This window comes from Trachemys scripta, chromosome 5 (genome assembly GCF_013100865.1).
Source record: "Trachemys scripta elegans isolate TJP31775 chromosome 5, CAS_Tse_1.0, whole genome shotgun sequence".
Classification (NCBI taxonomy): Eukaryota; Metazoa; Chordata; order Testudines; family Emydidae; genus Trachemys; species Trachemys scripta.
Genome location: NC_048302.1, coordinates 115,982,049 through 116,004,333, shown reverse-complemented (window position 1 = coordinate 116,004,333; position 22,285 = coordinate 115,982,049). Strand labels below are relative to the sequence as shown.

At 39.1% G+C, this 22,285-nt stretch overlaps 1 protein-coding gene across 4 annotated transcripts in view; it reads right to left on the bottom strand.

The window, feature by feature from the left end:
• KIAA0232 (KIAA0232 ortholog) overlaps window positions 1-22,285 on the bottom strand; it is a 108,723-nt gene that overhangs the window by 12,226 nt on the left and 74,212 nt on the right. For all 4 annotated transcript variants that reach the window (XM_034772931.1, XM_034772932.1, XM_034772933.1 and 1 more), the window contains 3 exons: window positions 19,070-19,136; window positions 16,965-17,046; window positions 10,363-13,639 (listed from right to left, as the gene is read on the bottom strand). In XM_034772931.1, the coding sequence (XP_034628822.1) occupies window positions 10,363-13,639; window positions 16,965-17,046; window positions 19,070-19,136 (3,426 nt within the window). The remainder of the gene's footprint in view (window positions 1-10,362; window positions 13,640-16,964; window positions 17,047-19,069; window positions 19,137-22,285) is intronic.

Sequence of the window (22,285 nt, the reverse complement as noted above, 5' to 3'; positions counted from 1 at the left end):
CACCTTCCAGGAACGTGTGTGGAGCTTGCCCCAGCACTGCAGCACCTGGACACCAAAATGAGAATTGCCCTCTCAGTGGTGATCGCTGTGTAGAAGCTGGCGACTCCAGACTGCTACCACTTGGTCGCAAATCAGTTTGGAGTCAGGAAGTCAACTGTTGGGGCTGCATTAACCTAAGTGTGAAGGGCCATTAATCACATCCTGCTACGAAAGACTGTGATTCTGGCAATGTGCATGAAATATTGGATGGCTTTCCAACCATGAAATTCCCTAACTGCAGCAGGGCAATAGATGGCACACATTTTCTAATTTTGGCCCCGGATCATCTTGCAATGGAGTACATCACCAGAAAGGGTTACTTCTCTATGGTATTTCAGGTACTTATGGATCACTGTGGGTGTTTCACTGACATCAATAGGGTGGTCTGGGAAGGTGCATTTTGAGAAACACTGGCCTTGGGGCTGATTCCACTGTCCTCCGCCTCCAGTCCCGCCGAAGTATCCAATGGGCTCTTAGCAATGGAGGTGGGGTTGCCCCCAAGGATGGCATCCAGCCCCTTATAAAAACGGGAGGACTTTGCCGCAGAACCAGAGCGTCTGTTTGCCTCCCTTGCCTTCTGGAATGCCTGCCTTAGCTCCTTTATCTTCGCACAGCACTGCTGCACGTCCCACTCATAGCCCTTCTCCAACAAGCCACGAGAAACCTGACTATAGAGATTTAAGTTCCTACAGACAGAGCAGAGATAGGACTGCACAGCCTCCTCTCCCCACAGTACCAGCAGATCCAACAACTCAGATGTGCTCCAAGCAGGAGAGTATTTGCTGCGTAGAGTCACCCTGGTCAGCTGGGAAGATGTGTAGTTGACAATAGTGCTTCTCTTTATTGTTAATTATGTCTCTCCAGACTTGAACTTGAGAACCAACCCCCCCCAATAGCAGCAGAGCATCTGCGCAAGGTAAGAAAACGGCTGAGACAGACCAAGGAAGATACGTTCCAGGTGGTGCTGCAGCAGTCAATACAGAAAACACTGAACGCAAGAAGTGGAGGGAAAGCGAAAAGCAGGAAAGACAAGAGAAGGATTCTTACAACAGGGATGCCACAGAGAAGCTGATTAAAGTTCTGGAGCACAGAATCATAGAATATCAGGGTTGGAAGGGACTTCAGGAAGTCATCTATTCCAACCCCCTGCTCAAAGCAGGACCAATTCCCAACTAAATCATCCCAGCCATCAAACTGACATGCTCCAGACTCTTGTAACACTACAGACTGCGCAGATGTGTTCCCGCCCTCTCCTTCAGCACATTCAGAACTCTTTCCCATGCACTCCCCAAACTCGCTCTATGCATTCCTTTCTGGCACGTCGTGCTTTCTACACTCCACCCCTGCAGACAGCTTTTCAAATGAAAACTGGACCTATACTCAGCTATGAAGATCAGCACCCCTGGTACCGTCAACCCCACTGAGAGAGAGGTGTTGTGGTTTATTTGGCAATAAAAGCAAAGTTTTTTGAATTATAACCACTCTATTTGTTTACACGCAAGGTATGATACCTCATGGCACCTGCAAATCAACAGGCACTTTTATTAGTTCCTTACATTGAATCCTAGGCCTTAACAATCACAACTGCTTCCTGGCATACCAAATGTAATTAACCATTCCAATCCTCAGCATAGCAATGAACATTACAGGTTTTCATCTTCCAAGTGTTGCCTCAAGGCATCCCTGATTCTTATTGTTCCAAGCTGAGCCCCTCTAATAGCAATGGCACCTGGCTGCTCAAAATCAGCAGTCAGGTGTTCTGCCTCAGCAGTCCACCTCTGAATAAACCGTTTGCCCTTCCCTTCACAAATATTATGCAGCGTACAACACTCGGCTATAACGATGGGAATATTTTCCTCATTCAGATCTAACCTGCCATATAGGCATCGTCAGCATGCCTTTAATCAGCCAAACACACATCCAACGGTCACTCTGCACCTACTCGGCCTGTTGTTGAACCACTCCTTACTGCTATCTAGGTTTCCCATGTACAGCTTCACGTGCCACGGCATTAAGGGGAACGCCGGGTCTCCCGGGATCACTATGGGCATTTCGACTTCCCCTACGGTGATCTTCTGGTCTGGAAAGAAAGTCCCTGCTTGCAGCTTTCTGTACAGACCAGTGTTCCTAAAGATTCGTGCATTATGCACCTTTCTGGAGCAACCCACGTTAATGTCAGTGAAACAACCACAGTGATTCACAAGCACCTTCAAAACCACGGAGAAGAACCCCTTCTGATTGATGTACTTGGTCGCAAGGTAGGCCGGTGCCAGAATTGGAATAGGCCATCTATTGCCTCTCTGCAGTTAGGGAAATCCATTTCTGCAAAGCCATCCACAATTTTATGCATATTGCCAAGAGTCACTGTCTTTCACAGCAGGATGCAATTAATGGCCTTGCACACTTGAACTAACAGTTGACTTCCCCACTCCAAACTGGTTCGCAACCAACCAGTAGCAGTCTGGAGTCACCAGCTTCCACACTGCAATCGCCATGCGCTTTTCCACCAAAAGGGGAGCTCTCATTCAGGAGTCCTTGCGCCACGGGGCTGAGGAGAGCTCAGCACACAGTTCCAGGAAGGTGGCTTTACGCGTCCGAAACTTATGCAGCCTCTGCTAGTCATTCCAGACTTTCATAATGATGCGATGCCACCACTCTGTGTTAGTGTCCCGAGCCCAAAAGCAACGTTCCACTGTGTTCAACTCCTCCATGAATGCCAAAAGCAATCTAATGTTGCTGCTTTCCATATCGGACACCACGTCAGGCAACTGTGACTGCAGTTGCCTTTGTAACTTGAAGAATAACTCCACTGCCACTCGCGATGTGCTAGTCAGAGCTAGCAAAGCCGTGGAGAGCAGTGTGGGATCCATTCCTGCAGACGGGGAAAGCAGAAAACAAGGGGAAATTGAAAAATGCTGCAAACTGAAGACAGGAGCACATGGAATGCTGGGACGGAAAGCAGTGCATCATGGGGAATTGAGCCTGGTCCCATGATGTGCCATGATCCCCTCTGCCTTCCCACAGTGTTACCCACAGTGCACTGCTCTCATTGGCAATGCAAGTGTGAACACGCTATGCCACCAGTGAAAGACAACGTGAACACAACAGCAGTTTTCTTCAAGGACTTTTTTTATCAGCGACTAAGCTCTCAGCGAAAAAACTCTGCCAGTGTAGACATAGCCTTCCAGTGTCATTGCTAAATACAAGGTGGAACAGATTGTTTAACATAAGTACTTAATGAATATATATCAAGGGATCATTCAAAGTGAAGCAGCCCATTAACATCCCTCCAGTCATAGGAGGGAAAGGAAGCAGGGGAGGCAGCTTTCCCCCCTGGGACAGGAGAGTGTTCACAGGCCACTTCACCTTGAATGGTCCCTTGAAATATGTGTTAAGTACTTATAGTAAAACAAACTGTTCCACCTTGTATTTAGCAATGACACTGGAAGACTATGTCTACACTCGCAGAGTTTTTCGCTGAGAGCTTAGTCACTGGCAGTGAAACTAAGTACATTTCCCAGACCTGAAGAAGAGCTCTGTGTAAGCTTGAAAACTTGTCTCTCTCACCAACAGAAGTTTGTCCAATAAAAAGTTATTACCTCACCCATCATGTCTCTCTAGTAACCAGGGACCGACACAGCTACACCACCACATATAGTAATAGTAAATTAACTATTGAAGAGAACCATGATGGTTTCCCATTGATAAGATATCCCTCCAACATGGTTCTCCTCTGAGAACTGCTCCTATATTGGTGCCCAATCCTTAATTGTGCTGTATTTATCGACTGTAAAAACATGTCTTCCTACTCTCTTATTTCAGTAGAGCAAGGCACCAAACGTATGAACAACATTGAAAATTCTAAAAAACAGTACTAGCCTTGTCAACAAAAGCATTATTGCATGCTCAGATTCCATGGTAGTACATGTATTAAAAATAACTTGTTTGATACATAATCAGACTGAAAGAATACTTGTGCTTAGAAACTTAAAATTCTTGTGAGAAAAGTATAATCTCTAGGATATGAACATACTAGTTTATAAAATACATTACTATCAAATGTTAAAATTAAAGAGATTCTTGTCACATATTGTTTTATATGCCCTGACTCTTTATGTCCTGAATATTGCTGTCATTTTCCTGCTATATCAACAACATACAGACACAAGTAGCACACTGTACTCTATTTAAGAAGAAATTACAAATACTAAATGCAAACTCTGCATTAATACAATTTATTGTGGACATTTTACATGCATGTTAATAAAATCCAAGTTATGCTTCCCACGTAATCTAGAAGTCCATCTCTTTATACAGTAAAATAGAAAATACTACATCTGTACGTAGTGGTAACAATTGTACCTTCAAGTGTCTGCCATTTGGCTGAGTTATGATTGCTGTGGGAATCACAACTGATTTTCTTAACTTTAGTGTTGTCATTTGGCATGGGGCCAGCAACTCCTGAGTTCTATCCCAGCTCTCCCACTACAACCCCAGGCTCCTTGTCTCAATCCCCCAACTCTTACCCACTCTGCACTTGATACAGGTAGCTTTCTCCTCCTCACTACCTGGACCCAGCAGGGGGGCACTGATAGCATAGGAGAGAGAAAAACAGGAGTACTTGTGGCACCTTAGAGACTAACAAATTTATTAGAGCATAAGCTTTCGTGGACTACAGCCCACTTCTTCGGATGCATATGCTCTAATAAATTTGTTAGTCTCTAAGGTGCCACAAGTACTCCTGTTCTTCTTTTTGCGGATACAGACTAACATGGCTGTTACTCTGAAACCTGTCATAGGAGAGAGAGCGTCTCTCCTCTCACTTCAAGTGCCTGAAACTAGCTTGGCCCACAGCAGCCCAAAGTTTCAGTTGCAAGGAAAGTCCTGCTTAGTTTCCTGCACTCACAGGGCTGGAACACACCCAGTGTAGATGGGACCTTGCAAGTTTTTAGCTGGGAAGCTCTAGAAAGTCTCTGAGTATGTGAGAAATGCAATTTTTAAAACTCTCATAACCTGGTACATTTTCACAGGATGGCAGAAGGCATGTCCTTGACACAAAGGCCAATCTCCTGCCAAATTTCAAATCCTTGCTCAAACGTATGGGGGCTCTAGAGCTTCTCAAAAAAGGTTTCCAGTTTTTTTTTCCTGTGTGCGCACACACTGTATTTTTTCCTCACTTCTTTTTCAGAAAGCACTGAAACTATCTGGCTGAAATTTTCTTAAAAAAGCAGACATGTAAAATTTGGGCCCAAACAATTAATATTCGGCAAAGTTATAAGGAAATTAAAACAGGATCTTATAACGGGAAGTGTCTCACAACTGTAATAATAGGCCCCACCTATAACAAAAACACCCACCCACCGTGCACTAACACTTAGACTTAACAGAACAAAGTCATTTAAAAATAACCAGCTGTGAAGAGAAGCTGTCACATATAATGTGAAGCATTGTAATGTGCTTTGGTGCATTCTGTTTACATAATAAAGATTTGTTTTCTTATTTTAAAAAGAGTTTTCCCATAGAATTTGTGAAAAAAAGAAAACACATTATTGTCAATGATAGATAAAAAAGACAACCGTGGGCAAAGCCTGGTCTTCTGGTTTCTATTCCTAGCCCTGCCACTAACTTACTGCGTGTCACGGGCAAGTCACCACTTCTCCATGCCTCATTTGTGAATCAGGGATAATATTTTTCTACTTCACAGGCGTTTTGTGAGCGATTGCTCATTAGAATTTTATTAGCATTTGACAGGTTTCCGAGTAGCAGCCGTGTTAGTCTGTATCCGCAAAAAGAAGAGGAGTACTTGTGGCACTTTAGAGACTAAAATTTATTTGAGCATAAGCTTTCGTGGGCTACAGCCCATTTCATCGGATGCATACATTTGTTAGTCTCTCTAAGGTGCCACAAGTACTCCTGTTCTATTAGCATTTGAGATTCTCAACTGGGGGCATTATTAAAAGAGTCCTGTGAAATGCAAACAATGCATACCTACTTACTAAAATGCTATGAGGTTTTGAAATGAAAGTGTTAAGTACCACTATTATTTTATAAGCTCAGATCTAAATATTCAGACCTGAGAAAAGTGGCTTATGCAGCCTCAATGGGCATTGCTTTCTAAATGGGAATATGCAGTCTATTCTAAAAGTGGTAGTATTATCCAAGCACCAATGGTGTAGAAGTATTCACTGGTAAGATAGATACAGTTTCCAGAACATCCCAATGTTTTTTTACTGAAGAAAAATAAAAAATTCAACTGCATGGTAGCTTAGTTAGCTACTATAACGCATTTTAGTCTGTCACCATTAAAATTTCTGGCGACTACATAAATATAAATTATTTTAAAAGAGGTGTAGAATACCTAGATCATTACAATAACTGTTGTTTCTACCTTTCCCTCTTTTCTGTGTGTTGGCTCTCTTTTGCTTCAGAGACTGAGTTTTCAATCCATTTCTCTCTCTCACACACACACACACACACACACACACTCCTGCTTTTGCTTGCATAGAATGTTCCACAATCGCCACAGCAAGGATTGTATCCAACTCTACATTTTTCTACTATGACTAATTGGCAGCCCGATGAATAGCACATGTAAGCTGCACCATCAGTTAACAGACCTGGATAGGAGTTAGTTGTAATCCTGTACAAGATTAAGCTGATATTTGATAGAAATGCTAAGAATCAGAGCTTGGATTCTTCCAGGCTTAGCTTTTGCAAGAATATTAGGTAGTAAAAGAGATTGACTAATATAAAGATGAGGATGACTAGGCCTTTATATAGATTATGAAAGCACACTTACATATTATTTCTTCTGAATGTTCTAACAGTAAACGTGGAATTATCAAAGCTAAAACCCTGGGGCTGAATAAATGAAAGTGCAGCTGCTAGAGGTAGCAGAGAGAAGTTTAAAAAGAAAGCCATCTTATTTCCTAAATTTGGCCTGTGTATGCAAGATACATCAAGCAAAAAACTTGAGACTGAAGCAGACGTGAAAAAAAAAATGCAGATATTTGATTACCGTGTTAGATTCTGAGTTCACACTTATCTTCTCCCTAAGTTTATTCACATGTAAGTGTTCACTACACATTCAAAATGCAGTCCAGTCTATTACAGATGAACATAATCAACCTAACCTACACAGGGATCAGTTCAAGCTTCTTGAACAACCAAGGATGGAGTTGTAGCAGGAGACCAAATCCCGGTAGCCCCATCTTGTAAATCAAAGGTAACGGTTTGACTGCATTGTATATCTCTTGAATTGGAACAGGTCTCCGGCTGTTTTTGAAAGTATGTATGCCTGGGACAGAATGTATCTTAACATGACCTAGAAGTTGAAAGCCTGCCAAGAAGCAATTTAAAAAAAAAAAAAAAAAAAAAGAAGGCAGCCAGCCTTCTGATCCCAGGTCAAAACAATAGAGCATCATGGACATTTTAGGCGCTTTAATCTACTCCAGATACAATGCAAGGGACCTTTTATTTATTATTTGTTATTTATTGCTTTATTGTTATTTCACATTATTTCTGCCCAGGAGTGTCTGCTGATGTATGAAATAAATGAATTAAAACCACAAACCTACTAAAAAAAATTAAAGGATATGGTATCCTCCCAGGGTGAAAGTTAGGGAGGAAACATTCTCCTGCCTTCCTCTTTAGTCTCAGTCAAAAGGAGGAGTGCACCTGAAGAGTCTTCTAGCTTATCAAGAGTAGTCTAGGTAACAGGAAAGGTTGTCTCTATCATCTCCTGTTTCCCAGGGTTGACATCTCTCTCTCCTGAACAGGCTGCAGTCATGTGTAAGTTCTCCTACTGGATGGCAGTCTCCCTCTGACTCTCAGAAATTGTTTATCTGGAAATGGAGGTGGTTGGATTTTTGTTTTTTTCTGTTGTTTTTGGCTTTTAATTTGGCCAAAGGGCTAAGCTAAACTAAATCCAAGAAACCAAAGCTATTCTTCACTCCATGAGTCCAGGGATCCACTAATTTTCCTTTCCCCTCCACTCCCTCAGAATGTTTGGAAATGCTGAATGGAGAGGTAGGAGAGGGTGCACATGCACTATAATGGGCACTGCTTGGAGAAGGTTCTGCTGTTAGGCAGCACCAAGCAATGCATTACCCGTAAGTGGCAATAAGCAGAGCCACTTGAACTGTATTACCAATAATATTCACATGTATTGGGAGCCCTGCCTGCCAAATGCCTGAGTCATCCCTGCTCTAGAATTTTCATTTTCATGAGCACTAAATAAAATCAAACCTAATAAAATAATTCCACCCCTAAATAAAACAAATTCATTTCACAAAAGGCTTAGCAATATGGAGTTTATACATTTAATACAATTCATAGTAGTCCTCTCTGCTCATTAGAGTTCACTAAATAATCTAGGTCATCAAAAATTTGCTTCAATTCTTAGAACTCTATTCTCTTACTAATAGATTTAGAGTGATAGTTTTAAGCTTTAAGTAACGATCCCCAAGTATTCTGCCTATGGCATCTTGTCTTCTGCTCCACTCAACTTAAAAAAAAAATCATTTATTTAAAAAAGACTTATTAAAAAGAAATAGGGTCAAGACATGGCCTCTGATGCAGCCATTGTTGTAAATTCATCTTAACTACCCAATGATTCTCTCAATGTGCAAGAATCCTCAGGTGGCACAGGACTGGCACAGTGGTTCCAACACAACTGAGCCAGTGCAACTTAGAGAAGAACAGAGACTGCTTTAAATTGAACCTAGAGACAGAATCATGGAGTAGTAAAGCCTCTTATTTCCCTATCCTCTTACCTGTTCTGAGTTGGAAGAGCTACTCCTGGGGACCTGGCCCACAGCCTCTCCACAGCTAAAGCTGCAACAAGGTTCCTCTGTCCACTTTAGTGAGGAGCTAACTTTAGGCTGCACGCTACATTCTAAAGCACTAAATCAAATGACTGTGATTTGGAGCTTCATATGGCTCAGCAGCTTAGAACTTTGTAGCTATAGAGTTCCCACCTGGCTGTGTGATAGAAGCAGATTCAAGAGTGGGAAGCCCCTCAGTGTTCCCCCACAGCAGGAAGATTAGGAAGGAAAGACATCACTGGATAATTTCAACTAGCAGCTCAAGCCAATGGTTCTTACTAAGCACTGTGCTTATCTGGCACTAGGCACTGAACAGGGGAAGTAATGCAGGAAAGTTCCTTATCAAGGACACACATGTGATGGATGGATGGATGGACGGACGGACACGGAAGAAAAATGATGAGAATAAAGATCCTAGTGGTTCTCTTCACTAGGGAAGGGTGGGAGGCGTGTATGAAACTCCAGCATTTCTATTCCAAAACCGATATAGGAAGTGTAGTTACAATCTTGGTGGCTCCTGTTGCAAGGTTTGGGGCAAAGGGAGCGTTATTCCAGCAGTTTGAACTGTGCTTATGAGAATTCAACTTGTGCTGTCATCCTGTCATTCCACATGCAGGAAAAAAATGAAACCTGAGAGTATATTTGTGGTGACTATAGATGTGTACTAGAGAAGTCTACTTCACCACATCAAATTAAGTAAATCATGACAACCCATGGCTAAATAAAAGTTTTGTATAAATGCTGAATCTTAAAATTATTGTGGTTTTTATTAAGTCTCATAGTGCTTGATGATTAAGAGCAATTAGTATCTTTCTATAAAGGATTTAATTTTTTAATCCTTGATACAAGAACAGTCACATAAGTTTAACCTGAGAGGCTAAAATATTTTTGTATTTTCATTTTGAAAGATTCTGCTCAGCAAAAAACTTATTTTTTCTAGAATTTAATTAATATTCCAAGCCTATAATTCATTTCCCCCCTTTGAAGTATTGACCAGGACATGGCAATTCAATAAGCTAAAACAGATGTGATCAAAACATTCATTATTGTTCTGTTTGGCAAATGAATGTGTTTTACTCAAGTGTAAAAATGTAAAACTTTTGACTACTTAAAATATATCCTGCTCCATTAGTAAACATATTGAAAGAACTGATTTAGGATTACAATACTCTTATTTTAACTCGCTTGCTTCATGTTTCAGTATTGTCAAGCTAGAAATTTAAACGCATTTTTTCATCAGATTACATATAAATCAGACAAACCAAAAAAAGAAACTTCACTTAATCTTTCAATACATGAATTTTTAAAAAACACTGAGATATTTGCTTATGTAAGATGACTCAATAATTACTACCATTAGATCATTAACTTTGCTATCGAAGAATTAGATGTCATCCATTAAACCGAACTACCAAATTACTAGAATGGGTGTTGCATAAACAGTCTATTTTTTGATTTATGCTAGGTGCAAATCCAATAATCTTACATCAACACATACCTCTTCCAGCTCTCCTGAAGAAACAGGATTATCCTCATATGTAGGGAAATGGCAACCTGCTTTGCAGTTGCAAAACCTGTTTATTTCTTCATGTTGCTCCACTATTCTGCAGTTTATTTTGGAATTTTCCATATCCCTCATATCTAGTGATTCTTTCATACTGCACTCTAAGCAGGGATTTTGGTTTCCAACTGGCAACATTCCAGCTGATTCTTCCTGGGAATCCAGTGATGTTTGTGCACTCTTCTCCATTCCAGACTTCTTTAATCTGGGAAGGAATTTTCCAGATTCAAGCTCTAACTTTCCAAAGTAATGCCCTTCTTTTTCTGCATCTTCTTCTAGTGGTTTGAGATCTGCTTGTGGATCTTCAAACACGTCTACTTGGGAAGGGGCTGGAATACTTCCTTCATCTTTTTCTGACTCAAATTCTGACTCACTTCCACCCCCTGGAGAAAGCTCAGATGCAGAAATTGGGCGAAAGTGAGTTCTTGGAGAAATCCGGATAGCCCTGTACTGCGTCCTGTCAACACCACATATCCTGGGATGAAAAACTTCACTGTCTGAATCAGAGCACAGAATTGATTTGGGTTTAAAACTAGGGCTGAAAGATGCAATTCCTTCTGGTTCGAATGAACACTCTACATGAAGAACTTGTGAAAATGGATTGTTCAGATCAAAGGAAGAGAATGAATATTCAAGTCCAGGTTCTTCAACTTGAAAGTTACCACAAGCTCCCAGTAAGTCTTCATGGAAGATAAAAGAAAACCCCTTATTCAATCCATTATCTCCATTCTTCGATTGCTCATTCTGTTCAAATGATACAAATGGCCTCCATAACTGCCTGTGACCAGGAGCAAAGCTGTTTCCTGGTGTCATGAAGACATCTGTACCAGCTATTGTCACTACATCAGAAGCTGCACACTGTAATAAGCTTCCTTTTTTGTGACTGGGGGGCACTAGTGCCCATTCTCCATCACTATTAAATGTTTTGAGCTCCCCATACACACCACCAAGTATAAATGAGTTTTCTTTATCCTGGTTTATGTCCCAAGGTTTTGATGGTGTAGTATAATCACCACCATCTATTTCTGATAAATCATTTGCAACAAATGCTCTCTTCTCCAAGTTCTCTTTTTGACCTTCCCAAAGATGATACTCTGATCTCTGCACTGCCTTATTAGGTTCCTGGAGGGTTTCAACTTTTGCTTCAGTATCTAAACAGCAGCAGTAGTTATTTACATCAGTTGAAAACAATTCATCTTCTATTCCTTCTATCTCTACCATTGCTGCAGAATTTCTGTCTGTCATATTTGTCCAAATGTCTTTAATAACCCCTGAGCTATAGCCATCTCCGTGTGGGCTGCTTTCACTAGACACTTGTGTTGTTTCATAATCTTTACCTTCTCCTTTTTGTTCTAGCTGAATACCACAGACAGATTCTAGTTTAGATTTTTTTTTGAAAACCAAAGTGGGTATTTCTCCTAAAGTTCTAGCTTGTTGCTGGCAAGTTTCTTCTTGAAAAAAATCTAGAATTTCTTCATCTACGTAACTTGAAGACACCCTAGGAACTACATAATTTATATCTTCTGCATTAAATTGTGTGGATTCTTCAAATGGAATATTTAAAGTTTCATTGTCTGAACGTGTTTCTTCCGAGTGTGACCATGGACTACAAGTTCTTGTTGAAAGATTGGAACAGTGTTCATTTTCATCAAAGGCACTATTTTTGGTCCATATGAGCAATCTAGACTGTGTCTTTCCAAGCATATTAGCACTGCTACTAGAATCTGCATTTTCATTTCCCAAATTGAGTGTTTCAAAAGAAAATGGTAAAACAGAATTTCTGCATTGCACTTCAAACACTGAAAAACAAGAGTTTATACCAGACCCTTCATTAATATCCGAAAAGAGCTCTTGATTGCCAGCAAGCATGTGTGAATTAAGCATTGTGCTGTCTAAGATAGGAGAATCTGCTCCAAAACTTTCTCCATCTGCATCACCAGAGCTAGAAGATGAACAGCACTCCCAAAATTGAGCTAAATTACTAAGGTCTTGCAAGAACCACCCTTCAGCACCAACAGAGCTGGTTGAATCTGTCCATATTGCACTTTCCCCTTGCAACTCCATTCCATCTAACACTATGCAACATTCTGCCTCAAAATCAGATTTCTCTTTACTTTTTTGTCGAATCATATTCAAAATCCGACTTTCTCCTTGCATTTTATCTGAGGCACCAGGATCCAACATGGATTGATCAATATCCACTTCATAGAAGTGTGTTAGTTCTGACAGATGAACATCATCCAAATATTTATCGTCCTCTGGTTGAGAACATATTGAGGTCCCAGTGAGGTCAATATCCTCATTTAGAACTGCAGGCATTTCTACAAAGTGACCATCAATAAAAGTACCTGCTGCGAGGTATGTTTTATGAATATTATTGTTGCTAATACAAAGACCATGCACTGATTCGGACAATTCTTCTACAGCCTCTGATGTTATATCACACGTATCTTGTCTGTTGCGGTATGTAGTCTCAAGCTTACTTTTTCTGCTCAGAGGAACAAAGTATTCTGTAATCGGCTCAGTATACCACAAGGGTTCTTCTTTATATTCCTTTTCGTTTCTGCTGTTTAAATACAGATCTTTTCCATCATTATTGCCAGTTTCTTTCCTTCCAATTTCTTTTAATGGTCTTTTACCCCTTTTACACAGCTGTTTGATCGATCCACTGCTGCTGCTACTTCCGCTATGGATTTTTCTTTCGGTCTTTTCACCAGTCTTCACTGAAAGCCTGCTTTGCCCATTCCGCCCCTTTTTATTTCGAACCTCCCTTGTTTTATGTCTTACTTTAATACATTTCACTGATGCTTTTAATTCACCTTGATTACCACTTGAACTTGAGCCTGCTTCACTGGAACCAGACGACCAGGAGCGAGGACGCATCTTTCCCTCAGACTTATGTCGGACTTGCTTTTTATATAAAGCAGGCTTATCTTCAACAGTGCCATTACTGAACTTGTTCTCTCTCTCAGTTTTACTTTTTTTCTGCTGGGTTCTTTCATGTACAGTGGCAGACACTTTGTTACTTCTCTCTTTAGTTACTTCACTTTCACTATTGCAGTCCTTTGGAGAGGATGTATCGGTGCTAGTTGGTGGAGCATTGGATGAAGATGAGGAGCTAGAGTAAGAGCAAACTTTGGATTTATTCCATACAGTCATAATTTCTTGCAGGCAAATTGGCTTCTCAGAAAGAGGAGGAAATGCTTCATAATACCTGAAAGAAAAAGAAAAGATATTTAAATTCAGTTTTTAGAACTTCTACAGGCACTTTTGAAATACTTAATTTCCAATTTTGCTTTTTTCAAGTTCTTTTACTTCCATAATCACTAGAATATTGTACAACCCAAGAGATCCCAAATACCAAGCATAATTTAGTGTATTTGAATGATACAACAGAAAACCACCTAAAAGTGTGCACAGAATTATATTAGATAATTATATTTTAAATATAATTATATTTTAAAAACCCACAATATATACAATCCTGAAAGCTGCTGAGCACATCCTCAATTCCTACTGAAGCCAATGGGAGCGGAGGATGTTCAAAACCATGAAGGTTCAGCTATGAAGTTATCAGATGACACAGCTTTTCACTAGAAATTTTTAACTTAACTGTTTGGAATTTATGATTTCCCTATTAAAACTGCACTATTCAATGCTCTACAGAAGCTCTAAAGCCAATCTATCAATTGTCAAATGACTTACATATATGCAGCACGAGAAACTTCCTACATCAGCAACAACCAAATAGTAAGCACCTGGAGGATAATAGGGTTATATAGAATAGGCAGCATGGATTTGTTAAGAACAAATCATGTCAAGCCAACTTAATTTCCTCCTTTGATAGGATTATTGATCTAGTGGATAGGGAGGAAGCAGTAGATGTGATATACCTTGATTTTAGTAAGGCTTTTGACAAAGTTCCACATGACATTCTCATAAGTTAACTAGGGAAATGGGGTCTAGATGAAATTACTGTAAGATGTGTGCAAAATTGTTTGAGAGACCATATGCAAAGAGTTGTTGTCAAGCTGGGAGGGTGTATCCAGTAGGGTTTTGTAGGGGTCAGTCCTGGGTCCAGTACTAGTAAATATTTTCATTAATGACTTGTATAATGGAGTAGAGAGTATGTTTATAAAATTTGCAAATGATACCAAACTGGGAGGGGTTGCAAGCACTTTGGAGGACAGATTTAAAATTCAAAATGATGTTGACAAATTAGGAGAATTAGTCTGAATTAAAGATGATGAAATTCAATAAAGAGAAGTGCAAAGAACTTAACTGAGGAAGGAAAATTCAAATATAAAATGGGGGAATAACTGTCTAGGAGATAGTACTGATGAAAAGGATCTGGGTGTTATAGTGGACCACAAACTGAATACCATGTGATGCAGCTGCAAAAAAGACTAATGTGATTCTGGGATGTATTAACAGGAGTGTTGTATGTAAGACATAGCAGGTAACCGTCTTGCTCTATTTGGCATTCGTGAGGCTCCAGCTGGAGTACTGTGTCCAAATCTGGGGACCACAATTCAGGAAGAATGTGGACAAACTGGGAAGAATCCAGAGGAGAGCAACAAAAATGATGAAAGGTTTAGAAAACCTGTCCTATGAGCAAAGGTGGAAAAACCTGTCCATGTTTAGTCTTGAGAAAGGAAGACTGAGAGGGGACCGGATAACAGTCTTCCAATATGTTAAGGGCTGTTATAAAGAGGATGATGATCAATTGTTCTTTATGTCCAGTGACGATCGGACAAGAAATAATGGGCTTAATCTGTACCAAGGGAGATTAGGTTAGCTATTGGGAAAATCTTTAACTATAAGGGTAGTTAAGCACTGGAATATGCTTCCAAGGGAGGTTGTGGATTCCCCATCATTCGAAGCTTTTAAAAACAAGTTAGACAAACACCTTTACGGGATGGTCTGGGTTTACTTGGTCCTGCCACAGCGCAGGGGGCTGGACTTGATGACTTCTCGAGGTCCCTTCCAGCCCTACAATTCTATGATTCTATAGTTTGATTTTTAAAAGAAAAGCAAATTATGACTAATACATGATACTAATTTGCATTAACCAGTGAGAAGTTTTAAATATACATTCTAGTAACCCCAAACTCTGGGAACATTGTTATAGCCACTGTGACAAACTTTTCATATATATTTTTTTATTTGAGTCAAGCCATGGAAACAGCCTCCACAAATACTACTTTAAAATCAGGGTCCCAAGCATATGTGACCTGAGACTCTCTGGCATGCCCATCACAAGTAGGAACACCATAATCCCTATATGTTCTTAAAATTATTATGTTATATATCATTTAGATCAACTGTAAACTTATGGGATCCAAAGAGTCTTAAAAGCCACTGTAATGAAGGCACATTTCTCAATCCACCACCATGCCCCACCCCCACATTTCAAAAATAGCCTCCCACTAACAAATCATGTAACACATATATGATCTGCTTAGATAATAGTTTGTACTTGTTTGTACAGAATGCCAAACAAACTGTCTCCTTTAAATTTGTGAAGTTTAAATTAACATGTAGGGGTCTGGACTAGATAACCTCTCGACGTCCCTTCCAGTTCTATGATTCTGTGCTTCTATGGTAAAAACAGGCACTGCTACCTCAGCTTTATCTACACTAGGGCTTGCACTCGTTGTAATTTTTTTAGTTAAGTTTCACGAATACAGACAAGTCTGAAGTACATTATTTTCCTTAACTTTAAATGATTTCTGAGATTGATATTCAAGATATCTATACAGGGAAATTCCTCCCCCCCCCCCCCCATGACTACCCATTCAAAAAAAAGTTTACAATTCTATGAGATCCGTAAATTGGCACAATTATCAGTGTAATAAGTAATGTTGGGGTCACTTATCTGAACATTAAACTCACTATGTAAATTCCTTTGAATAGTATTTTGAACATTAAGGTTTTTTTTAAGAGAAAAATTAAGATATAGTCAACTTAATGACACTTCTGTCTGACACATTTTACCTGTTTCTACATCAGTATCTGAAAGGTTGCTTATAATTCTTTAATTGAAAGATAAAGACAAAATCATACTTCTTTCCCCAAAGAAGTCAAAAGCAAAACTATTGTTTTCAGTGGTAGCAGCACTTTGTTTACAGTCGACTTCATACTTCCCCCTTTTTGTATGGGGGACAACACTGTCTTAAAGATATACCACCATAATTATACCACCACCATAATTATACCACCACAAATCTGGAATGGGGACAAAAAGGTTGGAATAGTACCTGAAACTACTTTTAGCACTTTAATTTGTGTAGCTGACACAGTCCCCTTAATAAAAATTGGAAAAATTTAAATAAATAGAACACTACAGTTTAAAAATTCAATTCCATAAGTGTCAACAAAAATAAAGTTGGCCTTGTTGCAAATATATAAGGCATCAAACACCTAGAACACAGAACACTACATGTGCAAAAGGGGACTGTAGGAATAACTTTAAATTTTCTGACTTTTTAACCACTGTATTTAGAAGATTTTTAAGTTTCAAGTTAAAAGAAACATACATTTCCACTTGATCCTTTGCTGTGGGAGATAAATCAGCCTCAGGAGACAAAGAACCCTCTAACTTTTTGTTAATCTTCTCCTCTGTTATGAAACAAAATGCCAGAAAGTTATACCTTAGTTTTACAGAGAAATTCAGAAAGTGATTAAATATAAACTAAAAGTATCTAACAAAAACACAGTATATACACCAGTAGTTAAATATTTACAATAATATATGGTAACCTGTTACTACTTAGCAATAAAAACAATTTCATGTACAGAAATTGTTATAAAGTATAACCTAAGATTGAGAGTTTCTAAAATAATCTAATTAAGCCCCATTAATTTCACCAAAGATGACCAGGATGCAACTGTGGGCTACACTATGCCCTAGCTACACTCTTTTCCAATTCAGCATTTTACTGTACTTAGTTTGTCAATATCCTTAACCTCTTTTGGAAATTCTACATGTAAAATAAAAGACTAATTGTCCATTTAACACGTAATTGCTATTGGTTTTAGCATCTAACTGCTCATGTATTTCAGTGGGAAAAAATTAAACTCCAGAGCAATTAGTGTAATTATTTTTGCGGCGGGAGGAAAAAATGCAGAGGGGGGATTTCAGTTGCAAGGGCTGTGTATAATATAGGATTATGAATTTTCCTATGAAAATATACAAGATATAAAAATGCAGTTGATGTACATACTTGTCTTTTTTCACTCATATCAAAATAAATAGTTTTATATAATCAACAACACAGAGGCAGCTCGAGCGGGTCACTGAAAAGCAACCCGAAGAACTCACTGTGAATGTTGAGAGTGTGCTTCTTTTTATGGTTAAAGAGTTATACTTATGCTGGGTGCTCACAGTGATACACAGATGTTCTTATAAACACTGGAATCCAAAGAGCATGATTTATAACATCTGAAATCATGTTTAGAACAGTTAGATTTATTTCTTCTGAAAGACTGAAGCAAAAGAAAGTAACAGTTTAAGATGTGAATTAGGGTTGCATATATAAGTATAGAAAAGAGAACTATCAAAAAGGGAAAAATATATGTACTTGATTTTAACTTTTTTGTTTTTGTTTTCCGTTTTTTAAAAGGGTGTCTGTTTAGAAGTATTGCCACAACAGCCTTTTGGCTGTACAATGGAACAAGGCTACTAAAATTCAACTTTCTTGGTTTGTTTTATTCTGATTTTCAGAGAGAGAAGTCTTATTTAAGAAAGAGTGAAATTTTTATTTATTATTTCTGTTTTTCATGAGTGTGCAAGACACTTGATTTTCCACTTGACTGAATGCGTACTGCTGTTGAATTGTCAAAATATGCTGCCCTATGGTTAGATGAATGTTCAGCTACTATCAACTCTGGTTGTAGACTCTACAACTATATTTTATGTAAAGTAGTATGAAGTCATTCCAAATCATATGGTGAATATTATAGGACTGTAGAACTTTAGTATAAATGAAGATCAAGCATTTTAAAGTCTTAACAAGAGAGGTTTATGGAGAGAAAATAGTGCAGTAGTAGCATTTTGAGAAGCAAAAGTGCAAAAGTAGCACTGTGAGGTTCCACTTTTACAGTCTCAATTTAGATATCAAATGTAAGTAAAAGGTTCTTCCCCTTAAACCTAGCGAGTCCCATTTACAGCCTCAGTTACATTCAATGTAGTCTTTAAATTATGACCTGACACCTAAGCAACCTCACTTCATGTTAGTGGGTTTTCACAGATATACTTGATTGTTTCATAACTGTAATTTAGCAATCTATTCTTAGTAAATGAGTGGCAATGTACAAAAAGGAACAGAATCCAGCTCTCAATCTCTTATCTTTGTTGAGGCTGCAATGTGACCAGGAATAAAAATTCACCAAAGCAAGCAGAAGGTATGACTGAATACACACACAAAAGCATATCTGTTCATAAAGGAAGTGCCATTTGAAGATATGTTCTTTTACCTGAAAAATGGCTATCGATATAAGATTATTCATTTATTTTCCAATTGTTCGCCTTATTTAAAGGGACCAGAGTAATGGGACCAGAACATCTCCACCTGAAAACCCCCAAATGATATACCTTACAAAACATGCTCTTTGGCCTCAAAAGACTCAGTATACTTCTCACCTTGCTTACTCTGAAGGTCTTTTAGTCTGGAGCAAAGTTCCTCCACTAAAGTTTCGATCCCAGAGCTCTGTACAACAACAACAAAAATAGAAGTGCAAATTACTAAAAAGAATAAAAAAAGGAATATGTATACCAAATTATGAATGCAGTATAAAATATCGAAGAGACAAAGTAGATGAGGTAATCTCTCTTATTGGAACAATTTCTGTTGGTGGAAAAGACAAGCTTGCAAGCTTCACAGAGCTCTTCCTCAGGTCTCAGGAAGGTAATTAGAATGTCCAAGTTGAATACAACGTGGGACAAATCATTTAGCATAAGGGGTTCACACATGCTGTAGATCACTTAAAGTTAAGTTGGCAATCAAGAGATAACTGTTGTGATGAGCAATAAAACCAATATCTCTGTTACGTCTATGGTTTTTAGTGTCCAGCAGAATTATGAATTTAAGTTCCCAGGCTCAGCTTCTGAAGATGTTGTGCAGGTTTCTTTTGAGGAAGGGGAGTGAGGTCAGATACAGAGTGATTGCTTTGTGAAAACTGTTTACCCATGGCATTTTTGTATCTCATTTTTCTATGAGTTCATTCGAGAATGTAGTAATTGTCTGGTTTCACCCACAGTTGTGCTTAGTGCATTTAGTGCACTAGATGAGGTACACCACATGCTGTGACAGGCATGTGTAGAACTCATGGATCTTCAAAGGTGTTATATTGGGGGTCTTGATCATCATAATAGTGGAGATAGGCCTGCAGGTTTTTCATGTGTTTTGGCAGGGTCTGGTGCCATTTTGAGTTGATATGTCCTAGTCTATGGGGAGCCTGCTTTTGACCATGAGCTTGGCAAGGCTGAAGAGGCTGTTTGATGGCCAGAAGAGTGGGTTTGGGAAAGATTTATTTCAGGATGTGGTCCCCATCAAGTATGGCTTGTAATTACTTGATACCCTGTATTGTAGAGTTGGCATTGTTGAAGCTGATTGTGGCATCCACAAAATTGAAACTGGTGTGGGAGTGTTCTAGAGAGTTTTTGATGAATGGGGGTGATGGTTCAAGTTGTTGTAGAAATCAATGAGGGGATTTAGGTCCTCTGTCCAGAGGAAGAAAATATCATTGATGTATCTCATGTATCTTGTTGGTTCTGTGGTGCGTTTTCCAGAAATTCTTCCTCAAGGTGGCCCATTAAGAGGCTGGAATCTTGGGGAGGCATCCTAGTACCCATGCCTGGTTCCCATGGTTTGGACAAATCCACCAACGGAAGTTGGAACAATAAAATATATTACCTCACCTACCTTGTCTCTCGCATATCCTGGTACACCTCTACCCCGATATAATGCAACCCGATATAACACAAATTCGGATATAACACGGTAAAGCAGCACTCGGGGGGGGGGGGGGGTTAGTGCTCTAGCAGATCAAAGCAAGTTCAAGATAATGCGGTTTCACCTATAACCGGTAAGATTTTTTGGCTCCCGAGGACAGTGTTACCGGGGTAGAGGTGTACCTGGGCCAGGTACAACAATTCTGCAAACAATGTATAAATATCTAGTCAGTCATGAATTTTCTATGTTTCACAGGCTAAGTATGCATCAAACTGCACCAGAAAATGGTTAAAACTATGTACTTGTTCCCAGGAAGAAATGTGTCATAGTAAGAGTCAATGTGATCAAGTGAAACAAGTTAATAAATACGAACATGAACATAAAGAAGAGGTTTTCCAAATGCAAGTATCATACTATGTAATTGACTATAAAGTATTTGTGAGTTTATCACTTGTATACTTTTATGTATACACGCACTATTGTCAATTAGGGTTGAGTTGAATATCATAGTAAAAATCATATCAGTAGATCATGGAATTTACTTTAAGAAGTTGAATGACTCTTCTATTGCAGGGTTCACCTAAGGTATTTTTCAGAAAGGGACTGTGAAGACGACTTTCAAAGTTCTTACGTCAGTTCAGGCCCTACCCTAATGCTCTTTCTACTTACCATGCCTGAATTAGCTTTTCTGTAAGTGATTTCTTCATCCTCTCTTTTCTCATGCTTTTATTATCCATCTCATTTTTTATGTTGGCCTCCAATTATCTCCAGTCTCTTTTCTATGAACTGCCTTTCCTCCATTACTCTCACCCCCAACTTTTTTCATTCTTTATTCCCACCCTCCTGCCACCCTGAAAGCAGTTCTAGAATTAGAGAAAGCTGTACTACTAATGTTAGATATTAAACATCAGAAGTGCAGCATGTTAGTAATACTACCAGCAATCTGATGGAGTAGTATTCCGTAGTGTTCCAAAGGAATAAAAGGTGTGAGACAATCAACACAATACAGGATGCAAACCCACAGCCTGAAATGACTCCTTGGGGAAGAGCAGAGCACGATGGTGTACGCAGAAAAATAGCTAAAGAGAAACCCAATTGAAAGGGTCAAGTTTAGAGACAATATGGTATAGCAACTTACACTCAGAAGCAGAAGGTTGGAGTTGTAATAGGAAAAGCATCATACTGGGGGATAAGAAGCTGTATGTGCAGCCCCCTTTACACTGTCACACTTCTTAAACACACCTGTAGGTTGCTTTTCCTATTACAATTCCAACCTTCAGTCCTCACAGCACTTGAAGTTACCATGACTTAGACAAACCTACTGGCCATAGCTACCACCACCATTTACCTTCTGAATTTGACCCAAACATCTTTTTAACCTTTTCTGTATGTATGAATGTGATGTACACTTCTTTCCAAAGGTACTACATACAGCACACAGAGGTTAACAGATGCAAAAGAGGCAGATTTGCCTGCATCACCATGTTGGCGCAATGCATTTCTTTTTTAAAAGATTTACAGACACACACTCACCCCCTCCCCGCTTACTTCTCAGTAGAGGAATTGGCAGGAATGAGAACATAAGATGATACTGATACACAATGAAGTTTTAGGGGAAAAAGGACCAAACTGTACAATTAAAATAGCCTTTCCATTCTGAAATAATATGCTCATTTGAAAAGTCATACTGAAGTAATGGCTTGTGCTCTTTAATTTCGAAGTTTAATTATTTTAAGTTAAAGCAACAAAACAATTTCCTATCCCAGTTAACTGCAACTGCAGGGTTGAAAGTGCTAAATATAAAACTTCACAACATATACTTAACTCAAGATGACTCAGCAATATTGAATATTAGGTTATATCTCCTGTGTTTATGAACTACCTACTACTTAAAAAGATAGAAG